Source organism: Ovis aries, chromosome 4 (genome assembly GCF_016772045.2).
Source record: "Ovis aries strain OAR_USU_Benz2616 breed Rambouillet chromosome 4, ARS-UI_Ramb_v3.0, whole genome shotgun sequence".
NCBI classification, from domain to species: domain Eukaryota; kingdom Metazoa; phylum Chordata; class Mammalia; order Artiodactyla; family Bovidae; genus Ovis; species Ovis aries.
Window position 1 is genome coordinate 15,952,667 of NC_056057.1, and position 25,976 is coordinate 15,978,642.

The window sequence follows — 25,976 nt, forward strand, 5'->3', positions numbered from 1 at the left end:
GGGAGCTGGCCCACCAAGCCCTAGGCTTAGCAACATTTCAAGTTTTAAGACAAAAACAAAAAACAAAAAACAAAAAAAAAACAGCATTAACATGGAACCATCACAACAAACTATGGAAAATTCTTAAAGAGAAGGGAACACCAGACCACCTGACCTGCCTCCTGAGAAATCTATATGCAGGTCAGGAAGCAACGTGAGAACTGGACATGGAACAACAGACTGGTTCCAAATAGGAAAAGGAGTACGTCAAGGCTGTATATTGTCACCCTGCTTATTTAACTTATATGCAGAGTACATCATTTGAAATGCTGGGCTGGATGAAGCACAAAATGGAATCAAGATTGCCAGGAGAAATATCAATAACCTCAGATATGCAGATGACACCACCCTTATGGCAGAAAGTGAAGAAGAACTAAAGAGTCTCTTGATGAAAATGAAAGAGGAGAGTAGAAAATGTTGGCTTAAAATTCAACATTCAGGAAACTAAGATCATGATATCTGGTCCCATCACTTCATGGCAAATAGATGGGGAAGCAATGGAAACAGTGACAGACTTTATTTTGGGGGGCTCCAAAATCACTGCAGATGGTGACTGCAGCCATGAAATTAAAAGATGCTTGCTCCTTGGAAGGAAAGTTATGACCAACCTCGACAGCATATTAAAAAGCAGAAACATTACTTTGCCAACAAAGTCCCATCTAGTCAAAGCTATGGTTTTTCCAGTAGTCATAGTTAGACCATTGAGAGTTAGACTATAAAGAAAGCTGAGTGCCAAAGAATTGATGCTTTAGATGCTGTGATGTTGGAGTAGACTCTTGAGAGTCCCTTGGACTGCAAGGAGATCCAACCAGTCCATCCTAAAGAAAATCAGTCCTGAATATTGATTGGAAGGACTGATGCTGAAGCTGAAACTCCAATACTTTGGCCACCTGATGCGAAGAACTGACTCATTGAAAAAGATCCTGATGCTGGAAAAGATTGAAGACAGGAGAAGGGGACGACAGAGGATGAGATGGTTGGATGGCATCACCGACGTGATAGACAAGAGTTTAAGTAGGCTCCAGGAGTTGGTGATGGGCAGGGAAGCCTGACGTGCTGCAGTCCATGGGGTTGGAAAGAGTCAGACACGACTGAGCGACTGAAGTGAACTGAACATGAAACCAGAGCTGCAGTTTGCTCACAGATTGATGATATCAGTTTACATCCTAGGATTTTAAGCAGGAACACAATCTTTGAAGTCCCACCCACAGAGCTGATGCACTGCCTGGAACCTTCTCCCAGTTAGGACTCCAGATGTGCTGTGTCATGGACTTCCCAGTGCTGTTTGAGTCTGGATGTTGGTCAAAACCCAATTTGGTGATGTATCCTTTGCTGTTTCTACTTCTTTTTTCTTTTAGTATTAGTATACTGAAAGTAAGCCAGATAATCTTCTAATAAATACTGGTATTATTTATTTGTATATAACAAGTGGATCATTTTGTTAACAAATCCTTTGCGTCTGAGACAAAAGTGAAAACTTTCAACAGAACAATATTGTAAACACAAGAGTGTGATGACACATCTCTGCTAATGAGCGTGAGATTTACTGGGAGAATTTACTAACACACGTGACAGAAAAAGTAGTTTCTTGATCTTAAAATAGTGTTATATGGAATGATAGCTAACAATGAAACATCTAAAATTTCTCTCAAGCAAACATAGAAGGCAGTGATGCCAGCTCTCTGGAGGGATTCGTAATGCCCTATCAAGTACTTGATTTTGTGACATTTAAGAATCCTATGAGCTCTATCTCTTGTGAAAGGTGGTGGGAGCAGGTTAGGGTGAAAATGTTGAGTTAATACAGCTTATTTTCATCCATGGTTGAATCATTACTGCTTGCAATTAAAACATTGAAATAAAGTTCTCCTTTTCTACCAATAGGTGGCAATATTGTTTTGGGAAAAAAAAAAAAACAATAAAAATGACACCTTACAGTTTTGTTTTTTTTTAAAGATTTCTAGATCTATGCTTGATCTTTATTTTATTCCAGAACTCTAGGCTTCGGAGTGCCCAGTACAAACAGCAGTGGAGTAAACACGGCACAAACATGATATTTGAAGGAAGCTGAAGAGTTTTTACCAGTATCACCTCTTCATTTAGAACCAACTTGTCTTTGGAAGAAATGCACACTGATTCCTCTCCCCTTTTCCATCAAGTAAACTTAGAGTGACAACTGAGGCAGAAAAATAGGCACCATGTTGCAAGTGGTCAATCTGCTTCTCTGAGAACCTCCAGACTGGGTTACATTCAAATCACTAATCTACTCCCCAGCCTGGCAAGAACCTATTCTGAATATGTATTCACATAAGTCTCTTCTTTACACTGATCGTTGGGATGGGACTGTAGAAAGGTATACAAATTTGTTGATGCTCTATTAGTTTTTTAAATCATTCATGTTTATGTTCATTCATGTTCATTTATGCTCATGTAACCATCATACTGTGTAAGATATAGAACATTTCCAGCACATCAGAAGGTTTCCTATGCTCTCTTTAGTTTTTAAAATAAGGAAGAAATTTTATTTCTCAAATACTCGAAACAAAACAAATAAACAAACCAAAAAAAAAAAAAAACCCACCTCACAAGGCAGAAGAGTTGAAGGAGGGGGGGGGGGTTGTTCTACTTTATACATTGATCTGGGTCTCTTTGTAGCCTTGAATAGAAACTCTGTGGTAGACACTCTTTGGAAGGCATATTCAGTGCATGGATGGGATGGAAATATCAAGTCACAGTAAGGATGTGGAGCAACTAGAACTCCCTTGCATCAGCGGTGGGTGTGTATGAGGCAGTCACGTGGGAAATTGGCTAACAGTATCTATGTATGTGCACCTATGACCCCACAACTCTACTGCTATGTTCACAGGCAACAAACATGCACACATACTTTTACCAAAAGGTGAATACTAGAACGTTCAAAGTAGCAAATAGGCTATCAACAGTAGAATGCATGACTGGCTTGCGGTATATTCTCACAATGAAACACTACACAGCCACAAGAATGAATCATCCACAAATACTGTAACAACATGAATGAATCTCACAAACATAATATTAGGGGAAAGATATGGATATGAAAGAGTATATACTCTTAAAAAGCAGTTGTGATCCTGCTTTGATGAAGTTCAGAATTAATCTGTGTCCTGACCTGTCGACCGTTGTTACGCTTGGATGGGAGTGGGGATGGGAGAAGGTTTCCTAGGTGCTGGTGACATTCTGGTTCTTGGCGTCACAAGTGTGTTCAGCTTATGAAACTTCATCAACCTGTACACTTACTTTTAGGAAATATCGGGTTGACTAAAAAGTTCGTTCAGGTTTTTTGTACCATCTTACAGAAAAATCCAAACAAACTTTTTGGCCAATTCGTGTAAATTATACTCTAATTACAGTTTTAAAATATTAAACTGTAATCAAGTACAGATAAAAGGCACTTCCACCTGGAATGACAATGCAATCGGATGAAGGAAATCACATTTCAGTTAGATCCTCAAACCTGATAAGCCTTCCCAGGTAGAGATGGAGAACAGGCATTCTGGGGAAAAAAAGAAAAGGACTCCTTTAATCAAAAACACGGAGGTTTAAAAGAGTGAGGAACATTTGCAAAATGACAAAATTGGCCAAAGAATAAGATTGGTATAAGAAAGAAGCAAGGTCTTAAATAGCAGATCTTGCTTCTTTCTTGTAATAACCCGCTAGACTAGCATTTCTTCTCTTTTTTCCCCCCTCTTTCTTATTTTTTAAATTATGAAACTATGGTAACACATTTACCATAGAGTTGGAAAATACAGAACAAGGTTACATATAGTTCCACTATATATCACAATTATTTTTTAAGTAAATAAATTAAGGTTTTTAGTTGGAGTTTCAATATCAAACTCTCAAAAGTTAATAGAATGAATACACAGAGAAGTAGGAGGATATAGTAGATTTGAAAAGCACTATGAACCAATTCAACATGATTAAGATTCATACAATTTTCACACAATAGTAGGATACAAATTCTGTTCAAGTTCCCATAGACTATAAACTAGGAGATGCTGGAACATAACCAGGGACAAAAAATAAAGTGCAAAAATTTCATGGTCTAAAGATACTAAAATACAGAGTCTGTAATTTTACCACTGTGGAATTATATTAGAAGTCAATATCAGAAGATATTTTCAGATAATCCACATGTTCTCAAGTGCAAGCATCGCTTGACTCTTTAAGGGACTTAAACACTGAAGGACTTTTCAGGGATTTTCCCAAAGGCAAAATTCTTTGCAAGGAATTCGACGTGTTCAAGTCAAAGAGGCTGTGCAGTCTTGTGCGTGCAAAATAAATGGCCCTGATTAGGTCACCTTGTGGAATGTCTCCTGGAACTCCAGTACCTTTTTGCATTGTCCTTGGGTTTTTTTTGTTTTCTGTATTCTACACTTTGCCTTTAAATAAAGAAGCAGGGAAAAAGTCTCACAACTAGACTGAGGGAGTCTAAAGAATTTGGTCTTATTGGAAAACATAGTCAAGTTTTTGTTTTATTTTTGTTTTTTAAGGGAAAAGCACAACGATCACATCTACACTTATCAGTTTCCCTAATGGCTCAGATGGTAAAGAATCTGCCTGCAATGCAGGAAACCCAGGTTCAATCCCTGGGTCGGGAAGATCCCCTGGAGAATGGAACGGCTACCCACTCCAGTACTCTTGCCTGGAAAACCCCATGAACAGAGGAGCCTGGTGGGCTAAGAGTTAGACACGACTGAGTGACTAACACTTCACTCTTTGGGAAGCTGGATGCGCAGGATGCAGAAGAGGAAGACGTCATTGCAGGCTGTAGGGATGTCATTTGAGTGCATGAGACCCCTGTGCCCACCCACCTCTTCATTCCAGCCTTTCACCTAACCTTAACTGTTACAAGCCAGTCATCCCATCACTTGCAGCTCCTCCAACCAAATCCAGCCTCCCGGCTTTGCACCTGGGGCTCCAGCCCCTTGCAAGAGCTTTTCTCTGTCCCCTCACTAGGCTCACCCTGAAAATGAGCCATCTCTCCTCCCAGCAGCACTTCCAGAAGCTTTGTGCGTGAAAGTTGTCAGTTGTCTGCAACTCTGCAATCCCAGAGACCATAGCCTGCCAGGCTCCTCTGTCCATGGACTTCTCCAGGCCAGAATACTGGAGGGGGGAGCTGTCCCCTTCTCCAGGGGATCTTCCCAACCCAGGGATCAAACCCAGAGATTCTTTACCATCTGACCCACCAGGGAACCCAAAAATCATTTTGGACCAGGCAGTGCCAAACCAAGCCCTGGGGAGAGACTGCTCAGTCGTGTCTGACTCTTTGTGAGTGCATGGTCTGTAGCTAACAGGTTCCTCTGTCCATGGAATTTTCCAGGCAAGAATACTGGAGTAGGTTGCCATACCCTTCTCCAGAGGATCTTCCTGACCCAGGAATCAAACCCAGGTCTCCTGCATTGCAGGCAGATTCTTTACTACCTGAGCCACTAGGGAAGATCCTCCAGAAGCTTTGCCATAGAAGAAATCAAAGTCTCCAAGTACAAAATTTGTCTTCAGGATCAAAGAATGTGTGTAGAAACCAAATACGGAAAGTAAGATGCAAACACTTTCAACTGTCAAATCATGTATAGATTCTGAAGAAAAAAAACCACCCTATTAATTTTTAAAATTAATTTTCAAACAATGAAGTTTCATTCCTGGACCTCATCACTTTCAGTAGATCATCTTGGGCCCTGAAAAACCACAGACACTTGTAGTCATGTCCATACTGAAAAACCACCAGGGGTTACCCCAGAAGATAACCACAGCCCAATTTTGCGTTGGTACACAATGTTACACAATATGCTGTCCCTCTTCCTCGCCACACCACCAAGCCACAAGATGCTTCCTGGTTATTGGCAAGAAATTAGAAATCGAGTACTGCGTCATTGGGTCTACTTTTACCGGCCCCAGTTGTGAAATGTTTGAAGAAAGTGAATAAGGGCTAAAGAGAACCATCTGGATGTTTTCCAAGGTTCAAAAGGAAACAGGAAAACTCAAGTAATTCACATCCTTTACACCTTTTAAGCTGAACACACCATTAAGCATTAAGCACAGTCGTCTACAAGTGTAAATATTGGCCGAGGTGACATACATGACAGGCAGTGGCAGGTTAAAAGCACAAATATTTGTAGAAGGGTTTCAGTGCCAGGACCCAACCCTGGCGAAGAGGAATGGAAGCCAGCTGATGGCTCAGCCGTGAGCCGGCAGAGTGAGATGACTGATAAGCCTGGCGTTTCCAGACAAAGGGCAGGAAGGGGACTGCTCATCTGGAAACTCATGGGACAATGGTGCTCACTGGAATATCGATATTTTAAAGCTTTAAAAATTCGGAGGCTCCATCCCTATCTTCACTGGTAGATAGATTTCACTGATTTAAGGAAAGTCCCCCATGTCAGGTTTTTAACACATCATTCTAAGGTGCAGGAAAGTTTAAGAATCACTGAAAAAGCAGGAAGGCAGGGGAGTTAAACCTGTGGGGTGAGTTTAGGGTTGCAATTGCTCTCTAGTGAGAACACATTCTCACCCCAACCCTCTCCCTTCCACCCCACCCACACTCACCCAACAACCACCAGCTGAGTCTGATGTCTCCTGAGTCAGGCCCCTGAAGACTCATCTTTATGCTCTCCAACCCCAGCACTCAATCCGGCACAACTCTAAATCAATCAATCACCAGGTTCTCTCTAGTCTGTATCTAAACTCTCAAATCTGCCTTCTTTCCACCTCCATCGCTGCTGCTGCCTTTTTCTGGGCAGTTGTTGAGTGCCCACAACTCTTTAGGTGCAAGCTATACACACTGCATCGGAGAAGGCAATGGCACCCCACTCCAGTACTCTTGCCTGGAAAATCCCACGGGTGGAGGAGCCTGGTAGGCTGCAGTCCATGGGATCGCTAGGAGTCAGACACGACTGAGCGACTTCACTTTCCCTTTTCACTTTCATGCATTGGAGAAGGAAATGGCAACCCACTCCAGTGTTCTTGCCTGGAGAGTCCCAGGGACGGGGGAGCCTGTGGGCTGCCGTCTATGGGGTCGTATAGAGTCGGACACGACTGAAGCGATTTAGCAGTAACAGCAGCATACGCACTGCATTGGTGGATAAAACAGACAGTCTTTGTCCTGTGCGGCTTATAGCTTAATGGGGTAGAAAGACTATAATCAGGTAAGTGATCAAAATAGTTTAAGAAGAGAAATCTAAGTACTGAGAAGGAAACAGGTAGGGTGCAATGACAGGGTAGGGGAGGCAGAGGAATCTGACTAGACAGGGTGAGCTGGGAGGGGCTTCCACAAGGATCACATATATTCTTTCTAAACCCTCACATCATAAATAACCTTGATCCCATTCCCTTTCACTCCATCTCATACGCAACCACCAGAGTAAATGCTGTAAAAGCCCAGACACTTGAGTAGGTTTTGTAGCCTCTTCACAACCCATCTCCTACCCGCCATGCCAGAACCACATGCCCCCGAGGCTCTAAACCCCTCACGCCACTAGCAGCTACAGGATCACCATGGTCTTTCCTTTTTTAAAAAATAATGTTACTTATGTGTTTTTGACTGTGCTGGGTCCTCACCTGTGCAGGCTTTTCTCTCGATGCAGAGGGGGCTCTCTCTAGTTGCAGTGCACGGGCTTCTCATTGTGTGGCTTCTCTGGTTGTGGAGCGCAGGCTGGAGGGCCCGTGGGCTCAATAGTTGCAGCTCCTGGGCTCTGGACTACAAGCTCAACAGTTGTGGCGCACGGGTTTAGTTGCTCCGCGGCATGTGGGATCTTCCTGGATCAGGGATCAAACCCGTGTCTCCTGCATCGGCAGGCGGATTCTTTACCACTGAGCCACCAGGGAAGCCCACCATGGTCTTTCCAACCCACAGTGTACACCACTGCCCTGCCAAGAATGCCCTTTCCATCCGGCTTGTTCCCATTTGCTTTTGAGAACACGTCTTAGGTCATCTCCTACCAGAAGCCGCACGGGACCCTCCCTGGTTTGAGGGGGCTTCCATTTTTCTGGGGTTCCAGGGCACTCCATGTTTACATGAAGCACAGCACTCTTCACTGTGTGATGTGACTGAAGTGTTCCTGGTCTGCTCCTTCTCTGACTTGGAGTATCTTCAGGACAGAGACTGTATCTCGTTCCTGTTTCCTGTGCCTGGCACAGTACTTGGCAATTTAAGACACAGTCAATTTGAACGTATGCACGGAACACCCTTTGTATGCTTTTGTATGCTTTTGGCCTCTTTTTTTTCCTGCTAGGTCTCAACAGGATAAAGGATGACCAGTTGTCCTAGTTTGCTTATTAGCACCGAAGCCAGAAGTTGGAACATAGTTTCTATCTCCATTATGTTTTTTCCACATAATAATGACACAATATTCTCTGCATTGTTTTTAAAAATCATTGATACCATCTAACTCAAACAGCTGACAGAGGATCATGTTAGAAAACTTTGAAAAACACAGATAAACAAAAAGAAATCACTCAAATCCCATCTCCAACTACAATCGTTATTAACATCATAGCAGGCATCCTTCCAGACATGTTCCCACAGTCATCACATATGAATCTGTCCAGGTGTGATGTGTACACAGGCACTGTACTCTCCTCTACAGCCCCACTGCCCTGACTGCAGTATTTCACACAAAAGGGACTACTTATTTGCTGCTTAGAGTGGTTTAAAACACAGCTGGTAAAAAAAACTGTGGTTCAAACACAGTTGAGGTTTCTCAGTTACTTAAATCAGAACATGTTGCTTTCACTTTGGACCATGTGTTCTCTACCTTGGGCTTCCCAGGCGTCTCAGTAGTAAAGAATCCACCTGCTGGTGAAGGAGACACGGGTTCAATCCCTGAGCCAGGAAGATCCCCTGGAGAAGGAAATGGTAACCCACTTCAGTATTCTTGCCTGGGAAATCCCACGGACAGAGGAACCTGGCAGGCTACAGTCCATGGGGTCGCAAAAACAGTCAGACATGACTGAGCGACTAAAGCACGCATGCACTCTGTACCTTTACTATAGCCTCAGTATTTTCGAGCCCTCTGTGGGCTAGTCCTATCCACCCTGAAGTCTTTCGATACCATTTCTGTCTGGAGTCCTCAATCTTCCCGCTCCAATGTGGGCTGGGTTCTCCATGGGCTGCTGCCCAGCAACCATCCTGGGACTTTATTTCTCTGCTTCCTGTGTCCCCCATCTTCCTTTTCCTTAGATTACTCTCTCTTATTGCTGAAATCCACCTCAAGTAACTTTTTAAGGAAAGGTGTGTTAGAGGAAAAATTATAATTCTTGAATATTTGAAAATGCCCTTCCCCTCAAATTCAATCGATAGTTTGGTTAAGCATAGCAATAATCTGGATTTTAAAATTTCCCCAGACAACTTTGAAAGCCTTTCTCCATATTTTCCTTAGCATCTCATGCCGCTGATAAGTTTGAAGGAGTTAATGATAATTATTCTTTGTAAGTCTTACATTTTCTCTGTCTCCCCACCCCCCTCACCTCAGGTTTTAAGGTGTCTGTTGCAGTTCTCTGTGCAATTTCTAGATACAACACAGTGTATGCTTTATGGAGGTTGACAGGGTAATGCTTCCCACCCCCTCCCAAAGATGTCCATGTTCTAATCCTAGAATCATTCTCTCACATAGCAAAAGGGATTTGGCAGACATGATTAAGGTTATCTACCTAGAGATGGGGAGATTATCCTGGATTATCTGGCTGGGCCCAATTTAATTACATGTGTCCTTAAAAGTAAAGAGACTTTTCTGACTGGGTCAGAGCTGGGACAGAAGAAGGAAGAGATGTGAAGCGTGAGAGGCACTTGAGCCATCACAGCTGGTTTTAGGACAGTGGATGAAGACTCTGAGCCAAAGACCACAAGTGGACTGTGGCTCTGCCCCAAGCTGGCAGTCAGCAAGAAAATGAAGCCCTCAGACATATCTGCAAGGAACTGAATGCCCCAGAAATGGAGACAAATAGGAAACAGATGCTCCCTAAAGCCTTTAGAAAGACACACAGACCAGAGGACACCTTGATTTTAATCCAGTAGAGCCATACTAAACTATGACCTATAGAGTTTAAAGTAATAAATCTGTGTGCTTTAAATATACATAAAGTCTCTAAAGTTTATGGTAATTTGTTATAGCAGCAACAGAAAACCAATACATTCATATTTTGGTAAGTGCTGCCAAATTTTCCTTCCAAAAGGCTGACTTTATTTATACTTATGCCAATAGTTGAAGAGAAAACTCTTGTTCAAAACCTATACCGACATAAGATATTTTCAGTATCTTAATTTTTCCAAGCTGATTCTGAAAAAAATTCATTTTTATTTGTCATCTTCTAATTTTGTAAACAAGGTTAAACATCTTTTATGTATTTGTTAAACATGTTTTGTTTTGCTTGGAATGACACTGTTCTTTTTTCCAGTCACTAGATTTCTGAAATTTTAAATTGTTATGACTATGTGTACAAAAACATATCCTGTTAGGTATGTACTAGTGGAGACAGAAATGTCTCCATTTCTAGCAACCCATTCTAATATTCTTGGATAACCCATGGATAGAGGAGCTTGGCGGGCTACAGTCCATGGGGTCACAAAGAGTCTGACATGACTGAGCACACATATAGCGGGTATGTACTAGATACTTAATGATTTGCATCTCCTTTCTGCTGTGGAAATTATGCTGCCTATTAAACTAGGTGCCAGAATCTGCTAGCTGCCTAAGTCAATACCAATATCCTCTTCCCTAGTAGGACTATCATAATTATTATGTGATCACATTGCTGCCCAGAATAAAGGACTACATTTCTTAGCTTTCCTTGAATGTAGGTTTGGCCAAAAGAGATGTAAGCAAAAATATGGGAAAGCTGCTTAAAGATAGCTGACACTGTAACAACCCCCACTCCTTTTAAAAAAAAAAAAAATGGTTCTTGTTTGACCTTGATTCAGACATAATGGCTAAAGTTCCAGCAGCATCTTGGACTGTGAGGGGCCTTGAGAACAGAGAGCATCTACTAGACGGTAGAATAGGAAAGCAACACGCTAAAGTTCCTGGTGACCCACTGAAGTCACCAATCACCTCAGAGCTATCTACTTCTTTTATATGAGTGAGAAACTTCTACATTGTCAATCTCTGATTTTTTAAGTGATTTTCTGTTGTTTGATACAGAAAATCTGATCCTAATACATGATCCCAGCACTCACTGATCGGCTATGTCTTTTATATTTTACCTCTTACACCTTTTACCTTTTATACCTTTGATATTTATCTTTTATAGTTTACCTTTTGTTTTCGACATCTCAGAAGCTACCAACTGGAAAATCTCTCCTATTCCAAAGTGTACCTCTGTTCCCCGAATTTTTTTTTTTCTTCATGTTAGTGTATCTCGGGTTTTTCTTTTCATGTTAGAGACCTTCATCTGATATCTATTGATCCTTGCTTGCTGTTGACATTAAGATTTAGGCAATAATGGGACAAACTAACAACAGATGCCTCCTGATAAGATGCACTGAGAAAAGTCTCTTCCTTCTGTGATTTGCTGCCAGTAGAGTAGAGCCTGAATTTAGTCATAAGGAGACATTAGATAAACCAGAACTGAGTGACATTTTACAAAAGAACTGAAGAGTAATCTTAGATGTCAATATCATGAAACACAAAGGCTATGAAGTTGGTCATCACTGAAAGAGACAGAAAGAGACATGGCAACTGAATGCAATGTGATGGAAATTTCTATTGCTAACAGGGACATTTTTTTAATTGGCAAAATCTGAATAAGATCAACAACCAGATAATAGTATTATGTCAATGTTAACTTTCTGATTTTTAATCAATTTCCTGTTTGTATAAGAATATTTTAAGGAAATACACATTACAGTATTTAATATTTTAAGGAAATATACATTAATGGAAATATACCTTAAAAATGATGCCTTGTTCTTTAAAATGAGGCATCATGTCTGACTAATTGAACAGTTCAGAGAAAAAACAAAACGTTTGTATGTCTATCTACCTATCTGCCAAGAAAAGAGAAAGTAAAAAGTAAACATAGTTAACATAGTAATACTACAGGAAACTGAGTATAATGTATATGAGAATTCTTTCCTCTAACTTTTCTGTAAATCTAAAATTATGCCGAAGTAAAAAATTTTTTTTAAATTACAGTAGAAAGACTCTAGGAGCTATATATAGATGGGCTAGTTAATGGGAGGTAAAGTTTGTGCAGGCACGAAGCCAGCTGTAATTGTATTCGTGCTAATTCACTTCAGTCGTGTTCCACTCTTGGCGACCCCATGAACTGTAGCCTGCCAGGCGCCTCTGTCCATGGAATTCTCCAGGCAAGAATACTGGAGTGGGTTGCTACACTCTCCTCCAGGAGATCTTCCCAAACAAGGGATAGAACCCATGTCTCCTGTACTGCAGGCAGATTCTTTACCTACTGAGTCCTGTAACTCCAGGAACATTTAAATGCCAGAATAAGGAGGCATTTATCCTGGGAATGTTTTCTAGTCATCTGCCCTAGATTTTCCTAGGCAGTTTATTAAGACTATGTGAGCCCTCCAATTTTTCACTTGGGGTTCATGGCTGTCTACAGACCCTTTCAGTCCAATTTCTCAGTCCTATCCCCTATTGTTATCTGTTATGTCAAAGTCTAGAGCCTGTCTGGGCTTCTTCCAGATGGGCAGCACCCTACCGTGTTCTAGGCTATGGCCTCCTCTACTCAGCCTCATCAATCAACACTCATTAACCCATTTTACATTTTCCAGAAATTTCTTGAAATCTCTTATCTACCAACAACTCCCCCCACCCCATTTCTTTCATTGTGCTATTTTTGTTTTCATTTTTTAATATATTTTTCTTCCTAGGCATGCGCTTCTTCAGCCATCTCAAACCAGAATTCTTTGGACAATTTGATGTTAATTTTAATCTAAAACTTATTACTCAGGGAACACCCTGGGGATGCGGGATGGGGAGGAATATCTGACGATCTCCTTTAGGTTTTCCACATCTGATATTGTTATAAGCTTTCTCCGGTCACTACAGATCATGCTGAACTCTCAGCCCTAGGCATTTGTCATACTATTTACTTGGTAATTTAGTCAAGTTACATCATTTAACAATTTCATGTGAATTGTCTTCTATAATGTCATCTTATGGATTTAGGTTTGCTAAGACCAAATACAATTTATTCCTTTCTATATACTTTGAGTGAAATAAGGATATGCCCAGAAGAACAAGGAAACCACCACATCACATGTAATCTCTCCATCGTGGTGGACGGGACCAGGTTATCAGCGCATCACAACAGGCAGCCAATCCACTGGTTGATCAGAGACTTGAACAGATGACCTGGACCAATCAGATTCCCTCCATCATGAATTCAAACCATAAAACACAGAAGCTGTTGCTAGGCCATGGTGAGTACTGGACCGACGAAGCCATGCCAGCTCAGTGACTGAGGCAGCCATTTGCAAAAATGATGAGTAAGAAAATTAGAGATGAAAATGAGACAGATATGGAGAAGCTGAGACTAGGTGAGAGAGAAGGTACCTGTTTTAAACAACTTTCTAGTTTATGTGAAGCCCATTTGTACAGAATTCTGTAACACTGTATATTTCTATAACTTACAGAAATATCTGTAACATTGACTTACATCTTTCTTTCTAATAAGGAAGCTTGTTTGAGTGGGAATCTCTTGTAACTAAAAAAGTAAAAACTGTGACTTTCCCGGTTTTGTTTTTTTAAAATACGGTTGTTCAATTGCTCAGTCATGTCTGATTCTTTGTGACCCCATAGACTGCAGCACACCAGGCTTCCCTGTCCTTCACTATCTCCCAGAGTTTGCTCAAATTCATGTCCATTAGCTCGGTGATGACATCCAACCATCTCATCCTCTGTCACCCACTTCTCCTGCCATCAATCTTTCTCAGCATCAGGGTCTTTTCCAGTGAGTTGGCTCTTCACATCAGGTAGCCAAAGTAATGGAGCTTCAGCCTCAGCATCAGTCCTTCCAATGAATATTCAGGATTGAGTTCCTTCAGGATTAACTGGTATGATTCCTTGCAGTTCAAGGGACTCTCAAGAGTCTTCTCTAGCACCACAGTTTGAAAGCATCAATTCTTCAGTGCTCAGCCTTCTTTATGGTCCAACTCTCTCATCCATACATGACTACTGGAAAAATTATCTTTGACTAGATGGACTTTTGTTGGAAAAGTGAAGTCTCTGCTTTTTAATATGCTTTCTAGGTTGCTATAGCTTGTCTTCCAAGGAGCAAGCACCTTTAATGTCATGGCTGCAGTCACCATCCACAGTGATTTGGAGCCCAGGAAAATAATGTCTGTCATTGCTTCCCCATCTATTTGCCATGAAGTGATGGGACTGGATGCCGTGATCTCAGTTTTTTGAATGCTGAGTTTTAAGCCAGCTTTTTCACTTTCCTCTTTCATCAAGAGGCTCTTTAGTTCCTCCTCTCTTTCTGCCATTAGTGTGGGGGTTAAAATATAAAGAACAAGGCTATTGTTGGCTGGAAGAAAAATGTACACCTAAAAGTTAGGAGCTATATTTTATCTGGCCGACAAAACTGAGAACTTAAGACCAGAAGTATCCTCTCAGATGGCTCTGACTGACTGCTCCCAAGAGGTAAGGGAGAAGCCAGGATATATAGGAGTTTTGTAATAGTCTGAACATCAAAAGATTGCTGTTAATTAAAGAAAAACAGAGACTTCCCTGGTGATCTAGTGGTTAAGACTCCACACTTTCACTGCCGGGGGTGTGGGTTAGAACCCTGGTCAGGAAATTAAGATCCTGCACGCTGCAAGCCAAGGTCAAAAAAAATAAAGAAAACCAGGTATCTCAAGTTAATGAGTTTAGTGTTTTTCTGTGTATAGGAAGATGCGAGAGCATGGGCTCACTGAAGTCATTCCTTTGATGTGTACCTTAACTATCTAGGGCTAGTAGCCTGCTTTTCTCTATTCTGAGTCCCTCAGGGCACATGCCTCTTAAGAAACCTGTATGCAGGTCAGGAAGCAACAGTTAGAACTGGACATGGAACAACAGACTGGTTCCAAATAGGAAAAGGAGTACGTCAAGGCTGTATACTGTCACCCTGCTTATTTAACTTATATGCAGAGTACATCATGATAAATGCCAGGCTGGAGGAAGCACAAGCTGGAATTGAGACTGCCGGGAGAAATATCAATAACCTCAGATATGTAGATGACACCATCCTTATGGCAGAAAGAGAAGAGGAACTAAAAAGCCTCTTGATGAAAGTAAAAGAGGAAAGTGAAAAAGTTGGCTTAAAGCTCAACATTCAGAAAACGAAGATCATGGCATCCGGTCCCATCACTTCATGGGAAATAGATGGGGAAACAGTGGAAACAGTGGCTGACTTTATTATTTTGGGCACCAAAATCACTGCAGATGGTGATTACAGCCATGAAATAAAAAGACGCTGGCTCCTTGGAAGAAAAGTTATGAACAACCTAGATAGCATATTAAAAAGCAGAGATATTACTTTGTCAACAAAGGTCCGTCTAGTCAAGGCTACGGTTTTTCCAGTGGTCATGTATGGATGTGAGAGTTGGGCTGTAAAGAAAGCTGAGCGCCTAAGAATTGATGCTTTTGAACTGTGGTGTTGGAGAAGACTCTTGAGAGTCCCTTGGACTGCAAGGAGATCCAACCAGTCCATCCTAAAGGAGCTCAGTCCTGGGTGTTCATTGGAAGGACTGATGTTGAAGCTGAAACTCCAATACTTTGACCACCTCATGCAAAGAGCTGACTCGTTGCTGACTCCCGATGCTGGGAAATATTGAGGGCAGGAGGAGAAGGGGACAACAGAGGGTGAGATGGCTGGATGGCATCACCAACTCAATGGACATGGGTTTGGGTGGACTCCAGGAGTTGGTGATGGACAGGGAGGCCTGGCGTGCTGCGGTTTATGGGGTCCCAAAGAGTCGGACACCACTGAACTGAACTGAACTGACAGTGATAGCTGGTTTGTTGGTTGCAACATCCTTTATTTACTGATATGGCAGGCAATATTTTTAAAATCATATTATACATAAAAATTTACATCTCAATCAGTATACAAATTAAAATTTCAGAGAATTAGACGCTTTATTTTTAAAAATCCTGATAGAATGTAGCATCTTCCTCATTAATCTTTGACAATCTAATTTCACCACTGTAGTAAAAATTTCTTCTGGGGAAACCCAGTTTAGCTGTTTCAAAAGTCAGTTAAGTTTCCATTGTAAGCTCTCCTGTAAGAGGCCTTGCCAAGAACTTATTAAGGAAACCCAGTGCTTTCTCTGCTCCCTTCATCTGCCCATCTTCATCTTTCTTCAGAGGCAGCAGGAGAAAGAGCCAGTACCTTCAATATGTTCCCATATCTGCTTTGTGAAATTATTATCTTACTTCTAAGATAATTATCTTATCTTCTTATTATCTTATTAACAGAAGTACCTTATCTTCTATTATCTTACTCTATATGTATCTGATCTTTAAAGCTAGAGTTTATTCTTGTTTTTATATCACATGGATCAGATATATCATGGGCTTTTGAAAAAAAATGTATATAGTTACAGGAATATCCATTCAGAATGAAATTACTTCACACACTTAAATCCAATTTCATGACAGTTCTGCAAAGTGAGTTCCCAAGTGCAGGGACCATGTCTTTTGATTCCTTTCTACATTTCCCCCAAAAAGAAAAAAGGAAAAAAACAAAAAACAAAAAAAATGATTTAGAGCTGTGTAATCTTCAGTTAGGCAATAAATGTTAGTTGAACTGAATCATTTCAATTACGAAAAGAAAATTTTATTAAACCTTTGTGCCAAGTTTCAAGATGAAAATACATTTAAAGCAAAGTTAGGAAATGACACTAAAATTTTGAGTTGCAGAAGTCAGCAATTAAGAGTAATGTTCCAAAATAAGCACTGCCCGTCTCCTGTGAATAAGCAGTTTATTTTGGCAATGGCAGAAGCTTGCCTTGGGTGGATACACAATGATCCCATGCCACTGCTGCTCTCTTCAAGACCAGTTAGAGAGTTATTTCTCAGGCAGCGATATAACTGATTGCTAAAGCTAAAACAAATCTGTTCCATATTATTCTCAAACACCATTTTTTTCTACTTTAAAATAGTTTATGCTCATTAAAAAAAATTTTGACAAGTATGAAAAAGTTGGAAAAATAATTATCCAGAGCTCCATCATCTATACAGATCCACACTTTTTTTTATGTGTAATGCAAAGAATTTTATTACATCTCTTCTTATTTTCTCCGTTTTACTGAGATATAATTAACATAGAGTACTGTATAAGTCTAAGGCATACAGCATAAAGATTTGACCTACATTCATCATGAAATGATGACTACAATGAGTTTATTGAACATCCATCATCTCATATAGATGCAAAAGAAGAAAAAAACTTTTTTAATTTTCCTTGTGATGAGAACTCAAGATTTACTCTCTTAACAACTTCTGTATATAACACAGGCTTCCCTGGTGGCTTGGACAGTAAAGAATCTGCCTGTAATGCAGGAGACAAGGGTTCAGTCCCTGGGCTGGGAAGATCCCCTTGAGAAGGGAATGGCAACCCACTCCAGTATTCTTGCCAGGAGAATCCCATGGATAGAGGAGCCTGGCGGGCTACAGTCCATGGGGTCACAAAGAGTTAGACATGACTGAACCTGGGGTTTACTCCCTTAACAACTTTTGTGTACAACACACAGTAATATTAATTATATTTATCATCTTATATATTACCAAACAGATCCACTCCTAACATATTCCTCTTGCTACTTTCTTCCGAAAGACCAAAAAACCATGTATGTTAATTGCTTTTTGCATAGAATAAAAAGCTAATCTGTATAAAATGAGTTATTTATGATCTAAGTGATAATATACCAGTTGTCTGTGAGTTCTCCCAGACTTTCTTTTGTGCTCTAAGTAGTTCTGCTGAAGGAATCACATTACCCCCAATCACAGTGTGTCTGGGTACATCTATGTTGGATTAGTAGGAGGAAACATCTGAATTTCGCTGTGCCTAGGAACCATCTGTAGGTCTTTTTAAAATGCAGAATCAGAATTTTATTTTTAATTTAAGTATAGTTGATTTACAGTGTTGTACCCAACTCTGCTGTACAGCGAAGTGTAGAGTCAGCATTGTAAACAAGCTTCCAGGTGATTAGCAGAAGATGCTAATTCACGGACACACTTTTAGCAGCAAGATCCTAATACAACCTAGGACATAAGAGAACTGATGGAAGAAGAAATTTTTGCCTTCACACATCTATCCACCATTAAGCCATTGCCACATCCCTGATCCATTTCTGGGAAAACATGGGACTATTTCTCATACCTGGAAAGTTTCCCGTAGGCTGAGGGTGGAGTACGGACTTTTATTGCCATGCAACTTAAAATATTGAGCAACCATTGTGAATCCTCAGCACTAGAAGCCTTGCAGAGTTCACAAAGTATCTACTCATCTCTTTTCCTTTGGTAGTAACATATATGATATCTGGGCACAGGGCCTCCTAGAGAAAGGCTATACTTCTCAGCCTCCCTTGCAGCTGAATGTGACTACATTACCAACTTCCAGCCAATGGAATCTAAACAGAAGGGTGTGTAATCCATGGTTTGAGAATGGCAACAAATCAAATGAAATTAAAAGATTTTATTTGTTCTAGTTATGATAAACTATAGCCCAGTTACAGTCAACTAAAATTTTAAAGTAAAGTGCATACTCTGAGGTTGTTGCTAACGTTCCAACCGAAAGACCCATATCCTAGAAGTGACTACTCCAGGTGTTTCTGTCATCTAAATCTGGATCAACACCAGATTCCTGGTTATGTTCTCCATGAATTTCAGAAATGGGGTTTCACTTCAGTTGGGTCGCTCAGCCATGTCCAACTCTTTGCAACCCCATGGACTGCAGCGCACACCAGGCTTCCCTGTCCATCACCAACTCCCGGAACTTGCTCAAACTCATGTCCATCCAGTCAGTGATATCATCCAATCATCTCATCCTTTGTTGTCTCCTTCTCCTCCTGCCTTCAATCTTTCCCAGAATCAGGGTCTTTTCCAATGAGTCAGTTCTTCGCATCAGGTGGCCAAAGTATTGGAACATCAGCTTCCAATGATATTCAGGACCGATTTCCTTTAAGATTGACTAGTTTGATCTCCTTGCAGTCCAAGGGACTCTCAAGTCTTCTCCAACACCACAGTTCAAAAGAATCAATTCTTCAGTGCTAAGCTTTCTTTGTGGTCCAACGCTCACATCCATATTTAACCGCTGGAAAAACCATACTTTGACTAGACGGACCTTAGTGGGCAAAGGAATGTTTCTGCTTTTTAGTATGCTGTCTAGGTTTGCTATAGCTTTTCTTCCAAGGAGCAAGCATCTTTTAATTTCATGGCTGCAGTCACCATCTGCAGTGATTTTGGAGGCCAAGAAAATAAAGTTTGTAACTGTTTCCATTGTTTCTCCATCTATTTGCCATGAAGTGATGGAACCAGATGCCATGATCCTCGTTTTCTGAATGTTGAGCTTTAAGCCAGCTTTTTCACTTACTTCCTCTTTCACCTTCATCAAGAGGCTCTTTAGTTCCTCTTCACTTTCTGCCATAAGGGTGGTGTCATCTGCATATCTGAGGTTATTGATATTTCTCCTGACAATGTTGATTCCAGCTTGTGCTTCATCCAGCCCAGCATTTCGCATGATGTTCTCTGCATATAAATTAAATAAGCAGGGTGACAATACACAGCTTTGATATACCGCTTTCCCAATTTGGAACCAGTCCCTTGTTCCATGTCCGGTTCTAACTATTGCTTCTTGACCTGTATACAGGTTTCTTTGGAAGCAGGTAAGGAGGTCTGATATTCCTATCTCTTAAAGAATTTTCTGCAGTTTGTTGTGATCCACACAGTCAAAGGCTTTGGTATAGTCAATAAAAGCAGAAGTAGATGTTTTTCTGGAACTCTCTTGCTTTTTCTATGATCCAACAGATACCAGCAATTTAAAAGTCTACTAACCAGTATGCTGAATGCCAGAAAGGAACTCTCATTGGTTAACATAAAGATACTTAAAATACCAGCTTGGTCTCTAAAATCTTTTAGAGACCCTCCACACCCTTCTAAGAATACAGTAAAAGAATGCAATGTTTGAACCTTTAGAAATGGTGCCTAAGGCTTGATTTCCAAGCAAGGTCAGGTTTTTGGTTTTCAAACTGTCTGATATCAGTGGCTGCATGGGCGCAGGAGGGCCGAGAGGAGCGACTTCACTTTCAAGGTCAGGAGCAGCGGCTGCGCTTTGCTGGAGCAGCGGTGAAGAGATACCCGATGTCCAAGGTAAGAGAAAACCAAGTAAGATGGTAGGTGTTGCGAGAGGGCATCAGAGGGCAGACACACTGAAACCATACTCACAGAAAACTAGTCAGTCTAATCACACTAGGACCACAGCCTTGTCTAACTCAATGAAACTAAGCCATGCCGTGTGGGGCCACCCAAGATGGGCGGGTCATGGTGGAGATGTCTGACAGAATGTGGTCCACTGGAGAAGGGAATGGCAAACCACTTCAGTATTCTTGCCTTGAGAACCCCATGAACAGTATGAAAAGGCAAAATGATAGGACACTGAAAGATGAACTCCCCGGGTCAGTACATACCCAATATGTTACTGCAGATCAGTGGAGAAATAACTCCAGAAAGAATGAAGGGATGGAGCCAAAGTAAAAACAATACCCAGTGGTGGATGTGACTGGTGATAGAAGCAAGGTCCAGTGCTGTAAAGAGCAATATTGCATAGGATCCTGGAATGTTAGGTCCATGAATCAAGGCAAATTGGAAGTGGTCAAATAGGAGATGGCAAGAGTGAATGTCGACATTCTAGGAATCAGCAAACTAAAATGGACCGGAATGGACCATTATATCTACTACTGTGGGCAGGAATCCCTCAGAAGAAATGGAGTAGCCATCATGGTCAACAAAAGAGTCTGAAATGCAGTACTTGGATGCAATCTCAAAAACGACAGATGATCTCTGTTCGTTTCCAAGGCAAACCATTCAATATCACGGTAATCCAAGTCTATGCCCCAACCAGTAACGCTGAAGAAGCTGAAGTTGAATGGTTCTATGAAGACCTATAAGACCTTTCAGAACTAACACCCAAAATAGATGTCCTTTTCATTATAGGGGACTGGAGTGCAAAAGTACAAAGTCAAGAAACACCTGGGTTAACAGGCAAATTTGGCCTTGGAGTACGGAATGAAGCAGGGCAAAGGCTAATAGAGTTTTGCCAAGAGAACGCACTGTTCATAGCAAACACCCTCTTCCAACAACACAAGAGAAGACTCTACACATGGACATCACCAGATGGTCAACACCGAAATCAGATTGATTATATTCTTTGCAGTCAAAAATGGAGAAGCTCTATACAGTCAGCAAAAAACAAGACCAGGAGCTGACTGTGGCTCAGATCATGAACTCCTTACTGCCAACTTCAGACATAAATTGAAGTAGGGAAAACCACTAGAAATAGATGGGGAAACAGTGGACACAGTGTCAGACTTTATTTTGCGGGGCTCCAAAATCACTGCAGATGGTGACTGCAGCCATGAAATTAAAAGACACTTACTCCTTGGAAGGAAAGTTATGACCAACCTAGATAGCATATTGAAAAGCAGAGACATTACTTTGCCAACAAAGGTCTGTCTAGTCAAGGCTTTTTCCAGTGGTCATGTATGGATGTGAGAGTTGGACTGTGAAGAAAGCTGAGCACTGAAGAATTGATGCTTTTGAACTGTGGTGTTGAAGACTCTTGAGAGTCCCTTGGACTGCAAGGAGATCCAACCAGTCCATCCTAAAGGAGCTCAGTCCTGGGTGTTCATTGGAAGGACTGATGCTGAAGCTGAAACTCCAGTACTTTGGCCACCTCACGCGAAGAGTTGACTCATTGGAAAAGACCCTGATGCTGGGAGGGATTGGGGGCAGGAGGAGAAGGGGACGACAGAGAATGAGATGGCTGGATGGCATCACTGACTCAATGGATATGAGTCTGAGTGAACTCCGAGAGTTGGTGATGGACAGGGAGGTCTGGCATGCTGCGATTCATGGGGTCGCAAAGAGTCGGACAGGACCAAGGGACTGAACTGACTGATATCAGCTATCTAGATCACATTCCTGCTTCTGGAATGTTGTCATGCTTGCCTTGATTGAATTTTCCACTATGGTAGAGATTGGAGATTAGAGGAGATATGAGTAGAGATTTAGTTGAATTGACTGTGCTATGTTCAGTTGCTCAGTTGTGTCCAACTCTTTGCAGCCCCATGGACTGTAGCCTGCCTGTCCATGGGATTCTCCAGGCAGAATACTGGAGTGGGTGGCCATGCCTTCCTCCAGGGGATCTTTTAATGCAGGGCTGGAACTCAGGTCTCCCGCATTGCAGGTAGATTCTTTACCACCTGAGTCACCAGGGAAGCTTAGATAACAGAAACTATTATGCTTGTTTATAAGTGAATGTTGTTAATAGATGTCTCCATTTGTGGCAGAATTTGCTTTTTGACTTGCTTTCATATCATCTGGTAGGAAAGTTGACAAAGTGACCGTTTTTACTGTTCTCTACCAAGTTGCTGCTGCTGCTGCTAAGTCGCTTCAGTCATGTCCGACTCTGTGCGACCCCATAGATGGCAGCCCACCAGGCTCCCTTGTCCCTGGGATTCTCCAGGCAGGAACACTGGAATGGGTTGCCATTTCCTTCTCCAATGCATGAAAGTGAAAAGTGAAAGCTAAGTCGCTCAGTTGTGTCTGCCTCTTAGCGACCCCATGGACTGTAGCCCACCAGGCTCCTCCATCCAAGGGATTTTCTAGGCAAGAGTACTGGAGTGGGGTGCCATTGCCTTCTCCAAGTTACTCTTTATCAAAAAGCCCGTAAGTATCATGCGGAACGCAACTAGCTTGTGTCAGTTTACAGTAAAGAGCAAGAAGGAGAGAAAGAGCTGGATTTCCTTAAGTCTGTGGAGCCACCATAGAACTCTGGACCTCTCTTCTCCAGTGGTGCTTTTATGCCAGAGAAATATATTTCCAACTTGTGTAAGTCGCTAGCTATCAGCTTATGTTTTCTGTTAGTCATGTAAGAAACCTGTTCTGATAATCCTGTACATTCCAGGCACCATCCCAGGAAGACACTTCCCAGGACACCTTTCCTGATTTCACTTCCCTTCCCTCTGCTTGTTTCTTCTGTATTTAGGATTAGCTCCACCATCACCCTCCACCCTCTACTTTCAAATACTTTACTTTGTACTCCTCTTCAAGCTCTTCTGAGAGTATTCAAGAAGGGTGCTTAGAGATATTGTTGCTTTGATGGGGGCCTCCCTCACCATTACTGTTTCAAGAAAAAAAGTTTCTAATCTTAACTATTTCCTGATGGCAGATATATCAGAAGGTAGGCATTTCACCCTTAGACTCCATATCTTAGCACATATGATTTTAATACACTATTGATCAGGGGATTTTTGGAGAAACTAATACCTGTGGCCATCAATTTGTTATGCAAGTGAATATTGAAACATCTTTGGTCAATAATGTTTGGGTAACAAAAGATATGGGCTTCCCTGATGGCACAGTGGTAAAGAATTCACCTGCCAATGCTGGAGACGTGGGTTCAATCCCTGGGTAGGAAAGATCCCCTGGAGAAGGAAATGGCAACCCACTCCAGTATTCTTGCCTGGGACATCCCACAGACAGAGGAGCCTGGAGGGTTACAGCTCATGTGGTCACAAAAGAATCGGACATGACTGAGCGACTAAACAACAACAAAAGATGTATTAATACATTCCTAGTTAATAATGTGTTAAAAATACAAATGATCAATTGTTCAGGATCAAATTTAACTGAAAGCTTGTGTAACACAGTATGGAATAAATTTCCATTTTTTAACTTATTTTCTTTATCTCATGCTTTGTGTTTACGCCACCATTTTTTTTTTAAAAAAAGAGTGTTTTTTTAAGATTACAAATGCCTCAAGATTAAATAATATTCAGGATTACAGAACATGACTCCGTTAGAATGCCTTTTGGTCCTATTATTATTATTTATCCTTCTCTTCATTCTTTCTCCCCACTTCTCCGATAAAATCAGAAAAGGAGTTAAATTAAAGGCTTCATACTCCTAAGACCTCTTTAACTTCCTACACAGTAGAATACCATAATTTGGATTCTTTGGAGATTTCTTCCTCATGCAAAGTCCCGTCTGTGATGGAACCAGTACAACACAATGATTTAGCCCATGTTCTAGCGTCAGTGTGAGTTTAAATTCTGGCACTAGTTATATGCCCTTAGGCAGACAACTTAACCGTTCTATACCTCAGTTTCCTCATCTAAAATATGAAAATAAAAATAATGCCTCTCAAGATTAACATAAAGATTAAACAAAACAATAAAAAACTTAGTATAGTGGTTGGCAAATAGTAAACATTTAACAGTATTTATTTATTCAACAATTAATGTGTGCTATTTAAAATACGATTTAATATTCTATCAAATTGGACAGAGTGAGTCCCTAACATTAAGGAATTTGTAGGCTGGTGGGAGAAATAAAACATTCAAAGTAGCTAACTGTAACAGAAAGGGATATTAAGATAATCAGATAAATTACTTATTAAAGTATTCATTAAAGATGGTTGCAAATCCTTTGTTATCCTGCTATTGGATCTAATTCACTTCTCTTTCAAGTCTGCATTGGTCTTAGTAATTTGGTTAAGTAACAGTATAACCAAAGCAATGCTGTAGGATCTTGCTCTGCTCTTTTAGAATGTTTGCCCCAAGGGAAGCCAGCCATCACGCGAGAAGCCCAAGTGTCTGGAATCATCAAGCTGTAAGGAAGCCCAAGATAGTGGTCTGGAGCATGCACACAGACAGAGCACTAGGCCTGGCTGTTCCAGCCATCTATGAATGAAAAATACTGCCTACCATATACCAAACAAAGCATGCTGCAGCCATCCAGCCATCACATTACAGCCACCCCTGACAGTGTACCCTGAAGAAACCCGAGATGAGTAAACACAGGATACCAACCCCAGATAGCTGAGGTGTGTATCAAAGGAAAGATTTCAGTCAGCCCAGGCTTGCATCTTCCCATACACAGAAAAACAGTGAATTCATTAACCTGAGATATCTGTGTGCGTGTATGTTAATCGCTCAGTCATGTCTGACTCTGAGACCCCACCGACGGTAACCCACCAGGCTCCTCTGTCCGTGGGATTTTCTAGGCAAGAATACTGGAGTAGGTTGCCATTTCCTTCTCCATTAGATATTTGGTTTTCTTTAATTAACAGTAATTTTTAAATGTTCCAACTACCTGGTCTTTGCTGCAAAAACTTGCCTCTTCAGAGCAGTCTCTCAGAGTGATCTTGAGAGTTCTGTCTCTCAGGCTTGAAATCCTCAAAGGAAAACATAATTCTCACCTTTTAGGTTGTGGTTTTCTTTTTTCAGTCAACACATCCCAGTCCAGGAATCAGACATGAGTACAAAAAAATCTGTCCTGGCAGCATCTTGGTAGCTCCAGGAAGGTCAATGTGCAGAAGAACCCAGTACCCAGATACCACCAGCCAGATCTGAGTCCTCAGTCCTGTGGCCCCAGTAAAGCCACCCAAGCGAACTAACCAGATACAGCGTTAGATAAGCCATGTAAACTCTCTTTGGTACAGACGACTTATTTTTTGTTTTTTTGAAGTGAATGCTTTCTTTTCTTATTTTTGATTTCTCTGGGTCTTGCTGTGTGCAAGCTTCCTTTAGCTGTCGGGAGCAGGGGCTGCTCTTCACTGCAGTGCATGGCTTCCCACTGTGGCGGCTTCTCTTGAGGAGCTCAGGTTCTAGGGTGTGTGGGCTTCGCGAGTTGCAGCACACGGGCTCAGTACAGTGCCTGGGCCCTAGTTGTTTT

General features: G+C 41.3%; 1 protein-coding gene across 9 annotated transcripts in view; it reads right to left on the reverse strand.

The window, feature by feature from the left end:
• Window positions 1-25,976, reverse strand: part of ASNS (asparagine synthetase (glutamine-hydrolyzing)) — a 152,252-nt gene that overhangs the window by 84,559 nt on the left and 41,717 nt on the right. The window contains exons 3-4 of one of the 9 annotated variants that reach the window (XM_060414504.1): window positions 8,829-8,914; window positions 7,633-7,857 (exon numbers count right to left, since the gene is read on the reverse strand). The exons of 4 other annotated variants lie outside the window; for them this stretch is intronic. In XM_060414504.1, coding sequence (XP_060270487.1) covers window positions 7,633-7,696 — 64 coding nt within the window. In that variant the 5' untranslated portion in view covers window positions 7,697-7,857; window positions 8,829-8,914. Of the gene's footprint in view, window positions 1-3,473; window positions 3,569-7,632; window positions 7,858-8,828; window positions 8,915-25,976 lie in introns of all 9 variants that reach the window. 4 more of the 9 variants (XM_042248392.1, XM_027968475.2, XM_060414505.1 and 1 more) reach the window with 4 other exon arrangements.